The 19,037-nt window shown below is 40.4% G+C and overlaps 1 protein-coding gene across 1 annotated transcript; it reads left to right on the forward strand.

The window, feature by feature from the left end:
* The first annotated feature begins 11,018 nt into the window (after nt 1–11,018).
* Nucleotides 11,019–16,403, forward strand: LOC141014678 (major histocompatibility complex class I-related gene protein-like). The gene is made up of 7 exons (XM_073488567.1): nt 11,019–11,067; nt 11,389–11,652; nt 14,063–14,341; nt 15,049–15,351; nt 15,495–15,596; nt 15,821–15,838; nt 15,993–16,403. Exons 1-7 carry the CDS (start codon nt 11,019–11,021, stop codon nt 16,040–16,042), a joined length of 1,065 nt encoding a protein of 354 aa, XP_073344668.1. The 3' UTR covers nt 16,043–16,403.
* The last annotated feature ends 2,634 nt before the right edge of the window (nt 16,404–19,037 follow it).

Below are 19,037 nucleotides of genomic sequence, written 5' to 3' on the forward strand. Positions count from 1 at the left end.
AACAGACACACAGACCTGCAGCTCTGCAGAGTGACAGAGACAAGATGTAACCTGGCTGATATGTTTTTATAGTTACTGGCTGGGGGCTGCACACCACTGCCCAAAGGTTGAAGAGGGATTCCTTTGTATGAGTCTATACATTATTTTTAGGAAAATCCAGCATATCATGCCTGCAACCTTTGAAAATCCTCATGAAAATCAGATGTTTTCAGTTGTCCACATGCAGTATATTGTATAGCACCAAACTTTTGTCCTGGTCAGCTTAGCTATGTGAAGGACACTGGTGCTGATTCAGTTCCTTCATTTCCTGTGTATCTGCATGTTAATAAAATGTTTCATGGAGGCATTTGTGTGTGAGGAGAAAAAACTGTTTTCATACTAACATCGAAAGCTAAAAGATGCTGGGGGGCTTCAAGCTACAGTCGTGGATGATAATGACAGCCTGTCATAGACCATCTACAGCAACCTGGAACATCTCCAACCCTCCACACCTGCACTCGGCTCCCCTCTCCTGGCCTCTTGTCCTTCTGTTGTGTCTGGATGCTTCTCTGCAGGGCACAACTCAGCTCAGCTCTGTCTCTGTGAGAGAAAATGGAAGAATAGGGGCACAGAGAAGGGATGTTGACATGATGATATATGGAACAGGCGCAGCAGTCCATATGTGATTAACAGACTGGGGATGGTCATAAAATAATATAAAACAGGATTTAAGTTCCAACGTTCTGGTTCGGGTCATCGTATGGGAGGGGCGTGTGACATTTTGGACAAAGTGATCAGAAATGATGTCACCTGTCCCCTCAGCCTATCGCAGCCCATCTGCATTTCATGATCACTGCATGATCTCATCCGTCACTCACATTCTCATCTTCACACATTGTTGTGCACACCCAGTTATCATCTGCACCCGTCAACCTGGTGAAGATGCATAATCATAAGGACAGCTGAAAATAGCATTCACACAATAATAACCTGTCTGACAGAGAGTGTTAACTGAAGTCTATTTTTAAAAAATGATGTGTAGCGCTTTGAAACGTGAAAGATATTTCTGCTCTTACTTTTTGTTGGAAAGTTCACCATGCATAAAATACCTCATGTTTTATTCTAGAACTCACAGAAACACAATCCCCCGCACCCCACCTCATGCTGTGTCACTGTTGAGTCTCCTCATATGTTTAGCAATGGTGCTCTTTGCTTGCCTTTTTTCTAATTTTTTTTTTTTATTAATAACAAATTCCATGAAAAAACAAACCAACAGTGCTAACAAGTATTGTGTGTGTATCCAAAGCCTGACACTGGCACTGGGTGACATGTTCCTTTATTACCACGAACATACACTGCAGTTACACACACATACACTGTCAGGCTGACCTAAATACTCACTGGAGCACCAAATGTGGATTAATGTAGCACTGAAAATAGTCCCCAACAAATACACAATTTCGTTGTGTCTGTGTAACCTTTGCTAAAAACTACAGCGGTCACCTGTTTTTAGGACACTACTATTGATGAAAGTATTGGTGAGCCATTTTTGAACAGGTCAAGCCTCCTACAGTAGGAACCGCTGGGCTGAGGGCTGAGTGCCACGGATAGGCTGGAGAGGTCAGAAAGTACCAAGAGAACGACACACACATTGTTGGTTTGTGTTTTTCATGGGATTTGTTGACATTAAATGTACTACAAGGAGTTTCTAACTGGTTATGGAACAGTCTGAATTTAACATTGATGCTTCATATGATCTAGATAAGCAAATAAGACCATCAGCCTGTGGGTCGGACTGTGAAAATTAGAATATTTTTTCATGGCGGAGTGCTGAGGATAAACTCACAGCCTGAGGAATAAAGCTGCTCTGTAGTCTGGTGATATGATATTGATCTATATATTGCTGTTGGCTTATTATTATGAAGATATAACGTTACTAGGGAATGTTGATAACTTGGAAGTTGGCTCAACAAAAGTTCTATTGCCAAGCAACTGAACCTGTTAGCTGTAAGCGTACATGTTACATTATTAATCTTACATAGCCACAAACAGATAAACTGCCTCATCGCTATGCATCCTGCAAACAGCTGAGTTTAAAAAGTCTAATAGTTTCAAAAATATGTTTCCTCTTTCAGTCCCTCACGCACTCGTCAGATCAAGATCTTTAGACAGGAGGCAGTGGTGCTCATACTGCTTTTGACCACAGGGGTCCTCAGAATTAACAAAGAATGAAAGTTCCTTGTAGTCGCTTTAAGAAAAACAAATAATATCGCTGACCGTATCCTTTAAGCCTGCTACTGATTGAGAAGTGACTTCCTGAAGTGAGTGTTTCAGTTTGCACAGCTGTACGTAGGGCGTTCCTACAGGTTGTTGAATTGTTTGTAAAGTATAAAGGCCACTGCGATCGTTTCCTCCAAGGTGAAAATAATAGCTTTCAGGCTTTTTTACACATTTGTACATGAGATCATGTGGAAGGGTTTGTGGTCCAGGAAAAACATAATTTCTGCACACTCTGCCTCTGCTTTTTATTGTAAGATGATGTGCTTGAATTTTTTTTCTATCACTGCTTTCATTGGGCATGTTCAGTTATTCAGTTTGAATGTTCTGCACTTTTTCTTTATTATTATTTTTGCAAAATACCATCTCCTGCCACCTTAGTCTGGCTCCAGATCTTTTAATGTTTTTATCAGGACATCTGCCTCAACAGATTTTTGTAATCACAAACTGTCTGTCTGGATTATCTTTAAATAACTACACACATAACTTTATTCTCTTTTACAAAAGACATGAAATGTGCTGCAGTTAAATGAGATTTGGAGCCAGGTTGTTCCATCCCCATCCCCACCGATTGACACGCCCTGCTATGTGTTTCTAGGCTGAGGGGGCCCAGGAGACAACAGAGGGGAATGGAACTCCCCTCGGTGGCACCGCGGCCTCAGCCCCAGGCTCCGAGCCAGGGCAGGCCGGGAGCCTTGCTGCCCAGGAGAATGGGCTGAAGGAGGGGGCTCCCTGTGATAGTGAGGTCCTTCGGGAGCCCCAGGCTCTGGACTCACGTATCCCAGAGACAAGTAAGTTTGTGTGTGTGCCAGCTTCTTATGCTGTCAGTTCAGGGTTTATTTCACGTGTGACTAACATGGAAAGAGAAGACGCCCAGGAAAGGCCAACAGTGCTTGAAACATAGGGTACGGTATGATAAATGGACTGACAGTTTGTGGGAGTTGACTGAGATCAAATTGTTCATCCTAACGTCTTATGTGACTGCAGTAACTGTATATCTGTGTCTGTGCTGTATCCATCATGTTGTCTGCAGTCCAAAGCACCTGATCACACCATCATCTTTTGACTTCTTATCTTGCAGGCATTTAATTCTGCTATCCCATCTGCCCTCCTCATCTCAACCCCCCCACAACAACAACCTCCCCCTCCCCCCTTTCTCCTGTCTATATTTTTTTTATTTCTCCCTTTCCTCCCCCTCTTCTCTATCCTTTTCTTTCAAACCTTTCTGCTGCAGATTGAGTCTTTCAAGCTCAACTTCCGCGAGAATGCTCGCTCTCGCACGGACCACGGCGCCGACATCATCACCTGGCCTGCCCCCCAGGACAACAGCAGTCCCCACCCACACGGTTCCTTCTACTCTCTACACCAAAACCACCACCACCACCACCACCCGACTCCTCGCAGTGTCTCCCTCATTGAACCGTTGGCTTCTGCAGGCTGTGTCAGCTCCCCCTCTGCCCCCTCCTTGCTGCATCTTCAGGGGGAGGTCCAGGGGGACGACAGCAGCTCCTTAAAGGGATCTTGACCTTTCTTGCCCCCATTGAGCTCCAAAACCCCTTTTATCTTAAATCTGTCATTACAAATGTTTGAATCATCCAATAGTTCTGCCAGTCTAGTATCATGTTATCAAACCTGTTCTCTCACATCTGAGCTCATCATTACACAACATCGTGCTCATCGTCGCCATCTCTACCCTCCTATATCTGGCTGAAGTGACTGTATAGACTAAGCTTGGGCCTTGGTGGGAATCCATGTGGAGGGAAAAGAGGGGATGGCAAAGTTTTCTCACATATTTGGTTGCGTCTTCTCCAAGCTGGCTGACCTGGAATCATTGGGTTTCATCGGATCCTCTTTGCCCACAGCCTGATGCAGTAAACCTGCATCATCTCACCTCCACACACCAACTAACAGCAGCGATCACTTCATCTGTCGACTGAGCAGCGTGGAAACCCTCTTGGACTCACCTATGGCTTCTCTGTTCCTTGTGACTTTAGGGGCTGTGTGTTCCCAATAACCACTTACTCTTTGCTTCAGTAACATCATAGTAGTTCATTGTCCATCTCATCTGCTTCATCACTTCCTCTCTATTCACTATCACCTATCATAAACAAGCTGACAAACAAAAAAGCTAGACAACAAGTAGGCTGTTTAACTCTTTATTCTCTGTGTTTGTGATGATGTGTTTGAGTGACAAAATTGTGTACAAACGAGCTTTGGTGTTCTGTTCGGATCTTATTTTTGTCTTTCTTGAGTTTTCTTCTTTCTTTCCTCCTAGTTTCTTGGTTTTAAAACAAGGTTCTGTTTATTTATTGTACTTTTCCTCCTGTATAAGCAATACAGCAGCGGTCTTTCTTTTCTAAGATAGCACTCAGAAAATCGTGGAAACACGCACAGGTTTTTATAAACCAAGACACACAGTGTAGAAGGACGCGATATACAGAGGGAGGAAGAAAGTCAGGAATGAGGTGTTGCTCGAAGGGTAAAAAAAGAAGCATTTGAGGTGTGTTTTACATTTAAAGTAGCAAAAGACATGTTGAAACCTGAAAGTGTGTGAAATGCAATAGAAAAACGTGGAGAAGCTTTAATGGAGCGTGCAGTCCAGAGGGAGATGAGGATGTGTAAATGCTGCAGATAGGAAACGTCAAGTCAAAGGAGCTGTGTGTGTCGTATGTGCCTCCTGTCCTTCTTACCTGAAAACTACAGCAGGCTCACGCCTAAAACTGCTCAGAATAAGAGAATATCGTTGTTGACAAAACGGACATAAATGCTAGGGGGCAACCTGGTATTGCTGTTTTAATGAAGTTCTGTAAATCTGGCTGGTTGTTGTGTAGTCATGGTTGTTTCTGTGAGGGTTTGGCAGCATGTTGTTTGCAGTTGATAAAATCTTCAGCTGATTACATGAACATCTGTAATATGTGTCTGGTATTGGCAGTGGAACATGACGTGGCTTTATCTTCTTCTATTGTAGCAATGTATTCAACTGTTGCCTCCAATTGCCTTTACAATGCATGGCCAGATTATATAATATGATGCCCAGAGCTGATAGCCTATGTGCATTATGACTCAAAGTGTTGTGGTAGTACCGTGTGTATATCTCTGGGGCAGTCTTAATCAGTTGATGTGTTGTTACTCAAATGGCGATGTTGAGTGCAGACGAGCAGGGAGAGCTGTTGTCTGTTGGTTTCACCTCGGTAGTTACATGATTTCATCCCACAGCTCCAGACTTAGTGCACATTGGCATACGTTACTTCATGGCTCATACAGAAATACTCATGCGATGATATTTTTAACAAAGGTTCTGACCTATTAGTATTTTGTTTTAATGATAGATCAGCTACAAAACACAGTGGTCTAGTGAAATTGAATCTGCTCCTTATTCAGTTGTCAGCCATGCTCACTTCCAAGTATAGTATCATAACGAAGGGCTGGCTATCATTTTGAAATTTTCAAGATCAGTTCTGCTTCTGCTACTGAAACTTACCCTTGTGGACATCTTACAGCTGCATTGATTTAGTTTTTTCGCTGTAAACACAAAATAGACATCATCAACGTCTGGCAGGTTGTCATGGCAAGCGAACTAGCTAACAGCGTGTTACCTGTGCACACATCCCGCAGATAGAGTCATGTTTGCATCCACCTCGCAAATTTAAGTCCAATATTCGATATTCTTGAGGGAAATTGAGGCTTTTTAAGCTGCAAAAACCTCGACTGTATTCTCCAGCGAGAAAATGTCTTGATGCTGAATATTTTGAACACACTAGCAGCCACGCAAGACTTAAAACACATTTCTGAAATCAAAATTTTGATTTAAATCTGAAAATATATAATTAAATAATATGGAAAGAAGATTATGAATCTGACCCAAATATCTGATGCCAACATTTGGTTTGACTCTGCCATGGAAAAGTTTTGATACCAGTTAAGTATCAAAGTTCTATAACCAGCACTAGTAACAACACATATCTGGTAAAAGATGATAAAATGACTTCTATACAATATCTTCATTACAGTTCTTTCTCTTGAGTAATGATTGACAATAAAGAGAATTCAATGAAGAGCAAGTGTGATGATGGCAAATGTGTTGTCTTCTCACTGACTGCCCCCAAGAGACATCGAACTATAAAAACACTCCTGAGTTTTTTATTCAAATTGTCACTTTATGAATGATTGGTAAAGATGGTAAAGAAGCTTTGAGAGAACTAAACGGCACCTTACTGCTTTAATAAATCCAATAGGTCTCACTGTGATGGAGTGGTGGTATTTGATCAACAATTAAATCGCCCCTCTAGGAACAAGAGATCCTAAATGACCTAATTATGAATGAGCTTTTGCATGATGACATGAATAGAGCAATAAAGAAAATGACAGTGCCCTCATTTTTCTTCTTCTATTTAATCATGACGCACAGTTCAGTTCAGATTCATTGTTCGTTTATACTGAATCCCTTCTCAATTGAATATAAGAAAATGGAGCATTTTAAGAAAGATCGAGTTTTTTGACGAAAATGGGCAATAACGTCTGATCAGCATCTTCTGAAAGTGGAAACGTTACACACAGATGTTGGAGAACTTTTCTGCCAGTTGAGGTTGAGTGTTGCTAAAAGATCAGCTGTCATTTAATAGTTGAGTTGCTTTGTTTGTGACACGGCTGCCGCCTAGCTAAATTGTCCTTGTGCCTGTCCACAACAGTGTTTTTAGCTTTGCTTTTAGCCCAGAGTTTTTACTTATCGCTCCTTCTGAGATTGCACATGGATGTATAGATACTTTCTTGCTGATGCACTCTTTATGGCCCTAAGAAGAGAACAAAAGACAGTACAGCAACAGCATGAGGAGGGTTTGGTGGGTCAGGGATCTCACGATTGTTCAGAACGGCTCCATGTACCTCTGATGGTGTTTTATCATGACTATTATTCTGATTATTAGTATGACAAATTGAAACGGTCTGCCTTTTTCATTAGAAAGGGGCCACTGAAGTGAAAGAATGTCTTTTGAGATATATTGTACTAAAGACACAACGCTTTTGTATATGTATTTATCGTTGTGTTCCTGTAGCCTCGTGGTGGTTGTGCTCTCATGGTTGAAGTGATTATACTTTTGATTTGTGACAGCCAGTTTCACAAACAGTGTCCTGGAGTTTCTCCAAGGATGTGCACAACAATTTTTGGACACTTAAAAAGTCTTTAAAATCTCAGTTAACCAGATTTTATTCAAAGCGCTTTCAACAGCACCTTGATTTAGAAATATAGAGCTTCATTGATTTAAGACATGTTTAACAAAATGTGTAGTGCACAGTTATGCCTGCACACTATCATGTCCACAAGCCCAGTCTTAAGAGATGAGAATAATGTTCTGACTGGCTGGCATACGTCTCATTCAGGACACAGTGACCTCTGCAGGTTCATATGATAATAGAACAAAGCTGAAAGGGACTGAAGCTAATGCACCAGAGACACATGACACTGTATATCACAGTGGACACAGGGAATTTCTTGTTTAAGCAGGCACTAAGTGTAGAGGTCTGTGTATAGGCCTGTAATTTGGGAGTATTGCATATCACAACATACTGGCTGCTACATATGGCACTCAGAGAGCAGCAACCTGCCCAGGAGAGTCACACACACAGCGAGACCCTAACACATCCTTGTCTAAGGTTAAAAAGACTAACTGTAGTTGTCAGAATGGTTTGTGTAATAAATGCTCCTCAGTAAGGAGTATTTTATTGTAGAGCTTTATCTTCAGCCAGTGCACTCATACCTGACATGCAAGTGTAACACTAGCTAATAAACACCTACTGTACCTGCAGAGCATGAAAAACAACAATGGGATGTGTTAGGTAGACTTACTATGTTATTTGCAGAACCTCCTCATTGTTTTTTGTGGTTTTATTTTATTTTAATTTTTTTCTTTTTTTTCATTAATTTGAATTTTATTTTTTGGTTTGGAAAAAAAGTGTTTATTGTGATTACTTGTTAATTAGTGATGTGATTGTTGAACATGAAATAAAATGGACTAAAACTCATTTGTGTTGAACTTTATTCTGTTTCAGACAATATTAAAAGGGGCATTATGTAGTTTTGGAAAATACATTCAAACTCAGAAATAAAATATTTACAATATTAATGAGCTGATAATACAAGCTCAGAAATATGTTTTTTGTGAATAAACATGCTGATCTCAGAGGAAAATAAGGTCCCAGAACACTGTTTGAAGCCAGGGTGGCAGGGTCCGCCACATATAAACCAAGTCAAACAGGTCGGTTTGTTTATTCAGTCATGAAAACAAAGAGAGTTTGTTGATTTAGTTTGTTTAGGCAGAAAAAAAATCAGCCAATGAAGATCTTTCTTTGCTCATTAACATTTCTTCAACAAAACTACAGAGTGCTCCTTTAAGGGACACAGCAGGTGTTTACAGAGAGCTGAATTTAGGTAGAGATAACTCCATACACTACACTACAGTATGTTTAAGAGAACTAGAACAAATTGTATTTCCTGTGAAAATACAGTATGAATGTTGACGGCTGAAGTGATCTGAATATACTGGAAAATACTTGCCTGAAATGCATAAAACTATAATGCATTGCACTACACTGCTGAAGCAGTAGCAGAACCAAACCTAGAAGCCATAATGTCCTTAAAAAGGTGAACATTTTGATAGTTGAATGGTTTCTGTAGCTCAAATTTGATAGCACAAAGAAGAAGAATATTATTAAATTCCAGAAGAACAATAGTGTGATGGCCTACAGCATTCACAACCAATGAGCTCAACTGTTAGTTACATGATGCTGCTTTTCAGCTGTTCCTGGAGTTATGTTAAGTTACTGCTGGTGAAAACCCAACATTTCTCCCTTTCATCCCACAGTAAAATGATATTCCATACACTAATGACAAGATGACAAGATAGTTGAATACAAAAGAAATATTTTGATAAAGTGCATCCAATTACAACAATAATACATTAACAACAATAATAAAGTTGGGAAAATGATTATAGTAATAACAATGATAACTGCTCTCTGAAATAATGAATTTCTCAATGTGATGACTTTTTTTTACATTAATGATATAAATAGGTTCTCTCTCTGAATGACAGCCTGTTACTTCTTTGGAGAAAGAAGAAAGCAGAGAAAGTTGCCGGACTCCCTTTAAAAAAGCTCAATTTTGAAACATGTTGCGTTGGGAGAAACTGTACACATTTTGTGAAACGCTGTATACAACACATTCTTGAATATTTGAGTCTACTTGTTCATTCGGCAAATGTTATACATGAAGATATTTCTTTCTTTGTGTAAAAAACGTGTATCTGTTTGCTCTACACTGGTCACTCGAGACGAGGCTAGAATACATGATGAGCCAACAGTGACAATGGGCTCAACTACACCAAAAAGCCACATTAAAATTTTGTGTCAGCAATTTTTCACAGGCTTCTTGGACATTTATTCATTATTTTACTCTAACATATTGCACAATAACATCTACATATAATAGAACAGTATGACAGGTTTGATGATAACACACAGGCTTCTTGGACTTTTATTGCTCAAACTGTTCAAATCAAAGAGGTGTTGTGGTGCTTAGACTCCAGTCATAAAGGGCTGCTGTATCTTTACAAGCCACCAGATGTCAATATGCTGCAGCGTTTGAAGCCCAAAAGCTCCGTAAGGCTTCATCCGCCTCTCTCTAGTTCAGACTCAACTGAATTAGTGACTGTACAGAATGTATTGGGCTGGGGATCATTTGATAAGAAAGCGAGACCATCCAGCATAACTAATATTTTTCTTTGGACCCTCCCCCAATAGCTCAAAACAGTGTATTTATGACAAGCATGACAAGATGGTGAAAATACAGCAGCTCTATTTTTGAATAAACAGCTGTTAAATAAATGATTATTAAAGGCCCCAGATGTGCAAACAAGCTTTGCTATATGGGCTATTCATTCCACACAGGACACCAAATGGGAACAATTAGATATGAGTTGGATCAAGTGATGGTCAAGGCTGATATGTTTGAAATCCAGTGTTTGTCAGAAGAAAGAAGCAGTTGAAAAAGAAGCATCATTTTACAGACCGTGAACTTAAACTAATGATTGATCAACCTGACAGACGAAAAAGAGTATTTTCTGGCTTTAGCAACAAAATGAATGAACTGGAATGGCAGAAAGTGAAAGAAGCTTTAAACGCTGTGAGTTCAGAGCCGCAGACTTTGGAAGAGTTTAAAAAAAGTGGTCTGATTTCAAGCGAGAGGCCAAGAGGAGCATCTCTGCACACAGTGAGTGTACGAGCTCCTGGAGAGGAGAGGGGATCCTCCCCCTCATACCAGCATGAATGCAAGTCTTGGCAACAAGTGTCACTCCCTTGAACTCAAAGATAGGCTTAGAAAAAACAAACTCTTTCAGTCTGACCCAATCTCTGAATCGAAGCTGGTTGATCTGTTTTTATTTATTTATTTTATTTAAATCACCATAGTTGTGTGAAAAAGAAGGAAGAGAGGAAGTTCACTGGAAAAGCTAATCCCTGGGCTCTGTGGTCCAGTCTGTTTGACGATAAGGGATTTTCCCAGTTAATAATTATTCACTGTTAACACTTGATTGTATGTGAGGGGTGTTGATGAGTCCTTATCAAAAATAGTGCAGACTGCCCACAAGTGATCCAGTCTGAACTATTTTTGTTCTCAGGACAGAAACACTCTCCTCCCTCTGCGAGGGTAAAATAACAGGAAACAGCTGACCCAGCTCAGTCCTTCACTCACTTGTTTTCATCTAATCAAGATGAGAATGTTATTGTTGTTGCTTCTCTTCTGTCATGTTTCATCACAAGGCATCACATTTTAAATCTTTAAAATCTTTAAACTTCACAGTCCACTCAACTCTTTTGCTCCAAGTTTAGTTCCACTTTTGCTCCAACTTGATCAGACTGTTTAAACTGAATCATACTGATTTCATCATATTTCTGAGTGTGGTGATGATGAGTGTGTATTCGTACTGAATGGAGGCTAACTTTATCCTGCACATTACATTTAAAACGTTTGCATTTTGTTCCTGCGCAGCAAACACACACATTTCATATCACATTTATATTTTCACTTAGCATCATATTTATGATTGGTGCTATTCATAGGCTCCTTTGTTTGTCCTGCAGTGCTACACTCCCTGAAGCATTTCATAACTGCATCAACTGGAATCCCAAACCTCCCAGAACTTGTGGCAACACAAGAAGTTGATGAACTTCTGGTGGGGTACTGTGACAGCAACAAAAGGCTGGATCTAAAACAGGACATTGCTAAATCATTCCTCACAAAGTATCCTGAGCAGTTTGAGTGGTACAGACAAGAATGTCTCCATCTGTTGCCAAAATTCAAAGCCTACACTAACACTTTGATGCGTCTCTTCAACCAAAGTAGAGGTACAGTATGTAACATGTAATAGCCTGTTTAACCGTTTACTGTTCTGCATCTTAGTTGAAAAGTAACCCAGGGCCTCAAGATACCAATCAGTTCAAACTCTAACATCATTTTACACATAACCTGAAATAGAGATTCATGTAAAGCAAATCATCATATCAGTTTGTCTTCAGTGGTCCAGCCACTACCTGTCATTCATTGTGTCAACATTAATCAGCCGCTTGTTGCTCAAACTGTTAAACACCAACTACTGTTAATAATCTGATGATTTGTGAACGCACATGAATAAAAGTAGCAGTGCATTGTAGTTCCTCATAATTAATGATTATCAGGGATAATCATTAGATCACCGAGGTGATCTAATGTAAATTGGATCTTATTATTTATCATAATTAATCATTATCCCTGATAATCATTAAGATATTCATTCATTCATCATTATGATAAATAATAAGATCCAATTTACATTAGATCACCTCGGGAGCACCACCCTTGAAGAAGGGAAAATATAGCCAATTCACCAAATCAGTCTCATAAAAAGGTACTAAACTGTCAGTTTGTAACTTTGTCTAATAATTAACTTAATAACTACAACCAAAATTACCATAACAGCTAGTAATGGTCAAAGGATTTTTGAGTCCTTGACAGAGTAGAGGGTGGCAGCATTCACTCTTGTACAATATTAAATAGACAGCATGAAGGTTCAAAAGTCTTAGAGAAGCTGATTAGCTGTGTAGCGCTCTTAGCCTGACTAGAAGAAACACACTATTGACACTTACACTCTCTCTCTAGGTTCGGAGAGTTGGACCCCTAAATTATTCAAATGAGGGAACATAAAGTTGAAAGTTGACAATTTATTGCCTCACAACAACAACAAACTTTCGGCAGTGTATGAAAAATAAATAAATACAAAACAAATAGAGCTCTTTCATGGAAAAATTAAATAAAATCAAATAAAAGTGTCCCTTCTTCTTTATTAGAAGTTCAGAGTTCAGTTTCGTTCTGTGGTGTGTGTGTGTGTAATGTTCTGTTCATATGACTACTACCCAGGTAGATTTTTGTGTTATTTTCTTATCTGTGTCAACGAGTGAAATGATGATTTCTGGGGTTCTCTGGAGTGGATCCCACAGCTGGCCACACTGTGCTCCACTCCTTCCGAGTAGATCGTCTTTCCTGGCTCGCCACCGAACCTCCACAGGCTCGGAATCTGAATCAATTCCTAATCTGGCAAATAAAAAACCAATCAGAGTTCTCTCAGCGGGCTCACACGGTGAAGCGGCTCCTCTTATCCAACGTACTACACAAGACTCGTTCCAGGGCTCGTCGGCTTGTATATCGGTGGATGCTCTCGTCAGCGGCTCGGCTCAGAGTGAGCACACGCTGCGTGATCATGACAATGAGTCAAGGGCTGATGTGCTGCCTTGTGGTGGGCATGGTAAACACTGTTAAATGACATAAATGGGTTTACTAACCATGTGGGTTACAGCTGCATGCGAAGACCCTGAGTCTGTGTGAAGCATAATTCAAATAATGTCAAATTAATCGTGTAGCAAAGCAAACTATCAATAACCTGACCACACAGAGATCATTATAAAACCCAAACAATGAACAAACACATAGATTGAACACATGTGCATTACATCAACCAGAATTAAATAGTCCTGTGCTTAGCCATGCTATGCTATGTTGTGTGCTATCTAGGCCCAGTTCACTATTACCAGTCTTTGAAGAAAAGGTGCTGGTGGTTCCTTGGCTGATGAGCCAAGCAGTAGAAGGTTGTAATTCCAATGTTGAACAGTGCTGTTCTTGCTTTGCAAGGTCTGATGAAAGACAGTGGACGGAGGAAACTGGTCGCCCCTTTCCTTTGCAGGGATAGCAGCTTGGTGCTAACTTATTTGTGTTCCTCAGATTGTGGAGTTAGCTTGCAAGCTTTGCGTCGCAGCTGCTAGTGCTAACTGATCTGGAATATTTGCAGGACCTCGCTTCACTACTGTGAGGAGAAGTTCTTTGGGCCTGCTGGAAATGCAGCTGGCGGCTCTCAGCAGCTATTGATCCCAGAAGAATCCAGGACAAGAGAACTTGAGGGCAAGCAGCCCTGAGGGGAAAGAGGTGGAGAAGAGCGAGAACAAAGGAAAGAGCTGGAGTTTTGACTATCTGGTCAGTGGGGGGGTCTGTCACCCTGACCAATAGTAGCTCAAAGCTGGGTCTCTTGGCAGTCTTTGCACCTAGGTGTGAAAACTGGGGAATTCTGGGAATCTGAGTTCAATTCCAGTCCATTTTGACACCATAATGAACAACCTCATCTATGGGTCCCAACAGCATCAAACAATGTACAATGTTTTTAAGATAACCTTTCCACTGAATGTTTCATCTGTGAATCATTGTTAATTACAGTGTCTCTGTCTATCTCAGGTGTTCATGTTTTACAAGAGGTGCATGGCTGTGAGTGGGATGATGAGACTGGTGAGGTCAAAGGTTTCATGCAGTATGGTTATGATGGAGAAGACCTCTTGGCATTGGATCCGAAAACATTTACATGGAGCGCTCTAAGACCTGAGGCTGTCACCGCCACACTGAGATGGGAAGCTAATAAATATTTAACAGAATCCTATAAGACTTCTGTTACTCTGATTTATCCAGAGCAGCTGAAGGAGTATGTGGAGTATGGGAGGAGCGTTCTGCTGAGAAAAGGTAGAATCACCTGACCTGATGTAGTTTATTAGACACAGTGATCTTCATATAGGCTGCTCAGACTGAACTGTCACCAATTATCAATCCAACCTGTCTGACATCACCTTTTTTTGTAGTGGTTACATTTGTTTTACATCTTTGGGTGACATTACTCACCGTCAAAGATCAGACCGTGATGCCATTAAACAGATCATGTGGAGGCTGTGTAGCAAATGTGTTGTTATGTACCTTGTCATTATCACACTGTGGTCTGGATACATGGATCACATTACTTGGCCACCATCGCCACTGTCCTTCTGCTTTTTAAAAAATCAATATTTAGTCGGCCAACGGATGCTATTACAAACTGTCACAAGCACATGGGCGACGTGATTCACATCATGCCGCTGGTTTCACACTATTCCCCTGATCAACAGTTTGCAGCAGTGATGTGCCAAGAAACACAGTATTGCAACAAAATAGGCAGTGCAGATGCAGCCCGCTAGCAAGTAAAAAAGGATGTATATGATGCATTATTTTTAATATTTTGAAAGTTTTGCAGATGTTTCTTGAGGAACAAAATGCATCCAATACATTTGTTCGACATTTGCTTGAAAGCACTTTCACACCTTCTGTTATTGATTCCAAATTGAATTTCTTCATCTTTCTTTTACCTTGTTTCTTTCCCTCTCTCTCCCCTCTTTAATATCTCTCTCTTTACTCTCCAGAGCTTCCCTCAGTGTCTCTCCTCCAGAAGACTCCCTCCTCTCCAGTCAGCTGCCATGCTACAGGTTTCCACCCTCACAGAGCCTCACTCATCTGGAGGAAAGATGGAGAGGAGCTTCATGAGGAGGTGGACCACGGAGAGATCCTCCCCAACCACGATGGAACCTTCCAGATGAGTGTTGACCTGAACCTTTCATCAGTCACACCTGAAGACTGGACGAGGTACGACTGTGTGTTTCAGCTCTATGGTGTGAAGGAGGACATCATCACCAAACTGGAGAAAGATCGGATCAGGACCAACTGGGGTAAGAGTGAGATCAGAGGGTGCTGAAGGGGAGTGCATGGGAATTCATGTTGAAAAAAACCCAGTAATAATAAACTGATTAAATGTTTTGCTTTGTTCTAACCTGCTTCATCTGCACCAGTCTTAATTCATTTTATTCACCAGTGAAGCCCAGTGACATGACCATCCCCGTCACTGCTGCAGTGGTTGTTCTTGCTCTCACTCTCGTCGGTGCTGCTGGATTCATCGTTTACAAAAAGAAGAAAGGTGAGAGAGAAAAAGGAAAGATTTCACTACTTTGATTTCAGTCTTTGAGTTGATTTTTTTTTATTCAGTTTGCAAAATTAAACCAAGCACCAGAGAAAGGAAATACAGTCAGCACTAAACAGACTGAGTATAAACAGATACTCAATTTGAGGAATAAAGTGACTAAAGACAATCTGACATTTACAACTGTGACTAAAATGATTTGTCTTTTGTTTTGATTTCAGCCAGTAGCCCTCCATCTTGTCAGTAAAACTTACTTGGGTTCTATTTCAGCTGATCTGACTCATACTTTAAAAACATGTTTCACATTATTGTGCAGATTAACATTTTCAACACTGTTTCATGTATTTATTGTTCATAAAAGTTCAATATGGGATGTTTGTTTCTGACCTGCAGCTCCTGACAACAACACAGAGCTCTCTGAGCAGCTGAATCCAGAGACCTGAATGACAAACACACTCAGTGACTCTCCTGGTGTCACTTTATTTAGCTTTGCAGGACTAAAAGAGAGTAAAAGATGGCTTCTTGCAATAACAGTGAAGTAATATATAAAAAAGGGCTGATTGAAAAGGTGGGACTGTTCTATCTTCTATGACTCTGATTGGTCGTTTTATTGATTGTCATTTTCTTCCTCTAATGATGTACAGCTGAGGTGATGCCAGATGATGCAGCTCTAATTGTCATTAAGCAAGAGAGTTAGCAAATGTGAAGAGACAGTAATGTAAGATAGTTTGGTTTTGGGACTTCTAATACCTGATTTGTTGGTGTGCTGTCAGTTGTCTGCGTAGAGTAAATGGAAGTACTGAACTGTTCTGTAGAACACAGAACAGTTCAGTACTTCCATTTACTCTACGTTGACAACTATTTGTTACAAATAGTCTGTTTTTAAGGAGTTGTTAATGAACAATTTAAGCTAAAAAGAGATGCCCATCCAACCGTGTTGAGGGGCTGGACTTTTATGTTTTATGTCTGACCTGCTCTGAATTTAATTGTGTTAAAACATGCACACAATTTTTTTCTCCACTTTGTTTATTAGTTTCAAGATAGAAAAAGAAACATAACAACAATAGTTTGCTAGCTAACATTTGCCTCGAGGGCTAGAATGTTTGTGGTTGCTTAGTCGCACCATCAGCTGCTCAGGATGCCTCTCTCATTGGTTGTTGTGGTCCAGCTCAGACAGTACAGATTGTAACTCGTGACCATCAAACATGCTTGATCTTATCGGAGCGGCTCTGATGAGTCTGTCAGCAGTTCAGTTCAACACATTATCAGATAAACTGTGCGGAACAGCCGGTTTAACTACTTTTGATAATGTTCGGTGTTTTCATACATGTGAGCAAGTCATGAGGTAGTTGTATGAGAAGCAGCCTAGGCCAATATTAAAAACTTTGAGGTGCATTGTGAAGAATTGGCCATCTGTCAAATTCATACTCAAAACAATCAGGGGACAGCGTATGACCAGAGTAACTGCTAACTGCTGCTAACTGTAGCTGCCATTAGCTATTTAGCTCAGTTAGCATAGAAGCTAGCAGCCCAGACTGTGAACTCACTTCATGTGAAGTTGCCAGTTGAACCAGTTGGGCCAGGCAATGTAGTTTAGTCTGAGCAGTTCCAGTGTATATATAAGGCTTGGTCATACTGCAGAGCTTCTGCTGTTTGTTTGTTTGTTTGTTTGAGTGAAGGATTTAAAGGCAGCTTAAAGATGTTCAGGTCAGGGTTAGAGAATAGTGTCTCCTGTCAGAGGGCTCAGTAGATTTGTAGTGGCACAGTCTGATACCCACTGCAGTTCACTGGTGGGTCGAAACATCATTTAATATGAATACTGTGCAACCAACTGTTGGCACATTTTACTGTGTATTGATTGTTGATGAATTTTCATTAATCTGATTAACCCAGGTGAGGAAGGAGATTCAAGAGAGGTGATGGCTTATGCTGAAGTATTTAATGACGCTCAATTGAGGAGAACAGGTTGGACAGTACATGTGGTAACAGTGTTGTTCTGTGCCAGTTCTGCTGAAAAAAACTTCCTTGTCTGTGATTATTTAACCTGCCACAGAATACTTGTTATTGATGGGAGAATATAGAGTTTGATCTGTCACGGAGCCAGTGCGTCTCTCTTATGAGATATAGTGAAGGTTGGATGTTGGAGGAACAGAATGTGACCTGTTTGGGAGACAGCAGCTTATCTGCCCAGCTGCTTAATACAACCGTTTCTTCCACTACCAACAATATCTGGTGTAGGGAGAGGAAAAGAAACCTCTGCACACACACAGAAACCTTTGACCCAGAGCATGACCTCAGGGTGACTGTACCTCCTGTGTGAGCAGAGTGGGGGATGTATATCTAAATATACCTAATTCCTTTACATTGATGAACATGAATGAATATCAAAGTCAAATGCATTGTTCTTTCTTTTTTGTGCTGATGTTTGTCTTTCCAATAAATCCTCAGAGTTAAAAGGTTTGGCTCTTTTTCTACGTCCACATGCTCATTTGTGACTGTAGTTGCAATAATTATATTACCTGAACATTCAGTATTCTCACACAGGATTTTGGGTGAGAAGATTGATATCAATGTCCACTCTGAGCAGAGTTAGCTCCCAGACAAGGTTAGCTTAGCTTAGCATGAACACTGAAGTTAGAGATTAGACAGCGAGCCAGTTTCACCTTAAAAGAACAACTTCAAAATCATGTTGATGGTACAGTGTCTTGTAACAGGGTGAATGGTGTCTCCGTCACTTGTTTCTGCACTATGTAACTTCAGTGAGAGGGGAGGATCACAGCGTTGTATACTTGTTTACTTTAACATGCAAGTTTTCAACACTGAACATTGTTATGACGTAATGACTTTTGTTTGTAGTGATCACCTACATTACGTCTGACAGATTGTCACAGACCTGGGATTTGTATTTATGATAGCGGTGTTACACCCAGAAGCCTTCAGCATGTCAGAGCAAATCTGTAATTCGTTGCCTCCGAGATGGTCAGAGGATCCGTTTAGAAAGAAAGTGAAACAAATGATGAAGTTGAAAACTGAGAGACTTAAAGTGAAATACATGATGAAACATGTTCATTCACAGTAGTGATTTGGGTTGGGAGTAAAAAAAAACATTAAATGTACGATTTTAAACTTGATTAAACTTTGGTCGAAGTCAGATGATGATAACTTGAAACACTTTCTAATCTTTCAACACAATCCCCACCTCTAGACAAAAGGAAAGGTGAACTCAGTTTGGGATCTCAGGGCTTCCGGAGACTTTGAGATTTAGCAAGACGAGCTGTGCAGAGCCACTTTATGATTTTTATTTTTTTTTATTCAGTTGTTTTTTCCATTTTAAAACAAGTCCCCAGCTACTTCAGTTGTTTAGCAGAATGCTGCAACACTGTTTTTCTGTGAAGCTCCAGAAATGTTTTGTGGACTATGAAACTTCACCTGACTTTC

The sequence above is a fragment of the Pagrus major genome, chromosome 19, assembly GCF_040436345.1.
Source record: "Pagrus major chromosome 19, Pma_NU_1.0".
NCBI lineage: Eukaryota > Metazoa > Chordata > Actinopteri > Spariformes > Sparidae > Pagrus > Pagrus major.

Bases quoted from the DNA above. Each gene is read 5' to 3' on its own strand.
- LOC141014678 (XM_073488567.1), top strand. From the start codon at position 11,019: ATGAGAATGTTATTGTTGTTGCTTCTCTTCTGTCATGTTTCATCACAA. The intron at 11,068-11,388 runs GCATCACATTTT...TTTGTCCTGCAG, and splicing joins CTGTCATGTTTCATCACAAG to TGCTACACTCCCTGAAGCAT. The intron at 14,342-15,048 runs GTAGAATCACCT...TTTACTCTCCAG, and splicing joins GAGCGTTCTGCTGAGAAAAG to AGCTTCCCTCAGTGTCTCTC.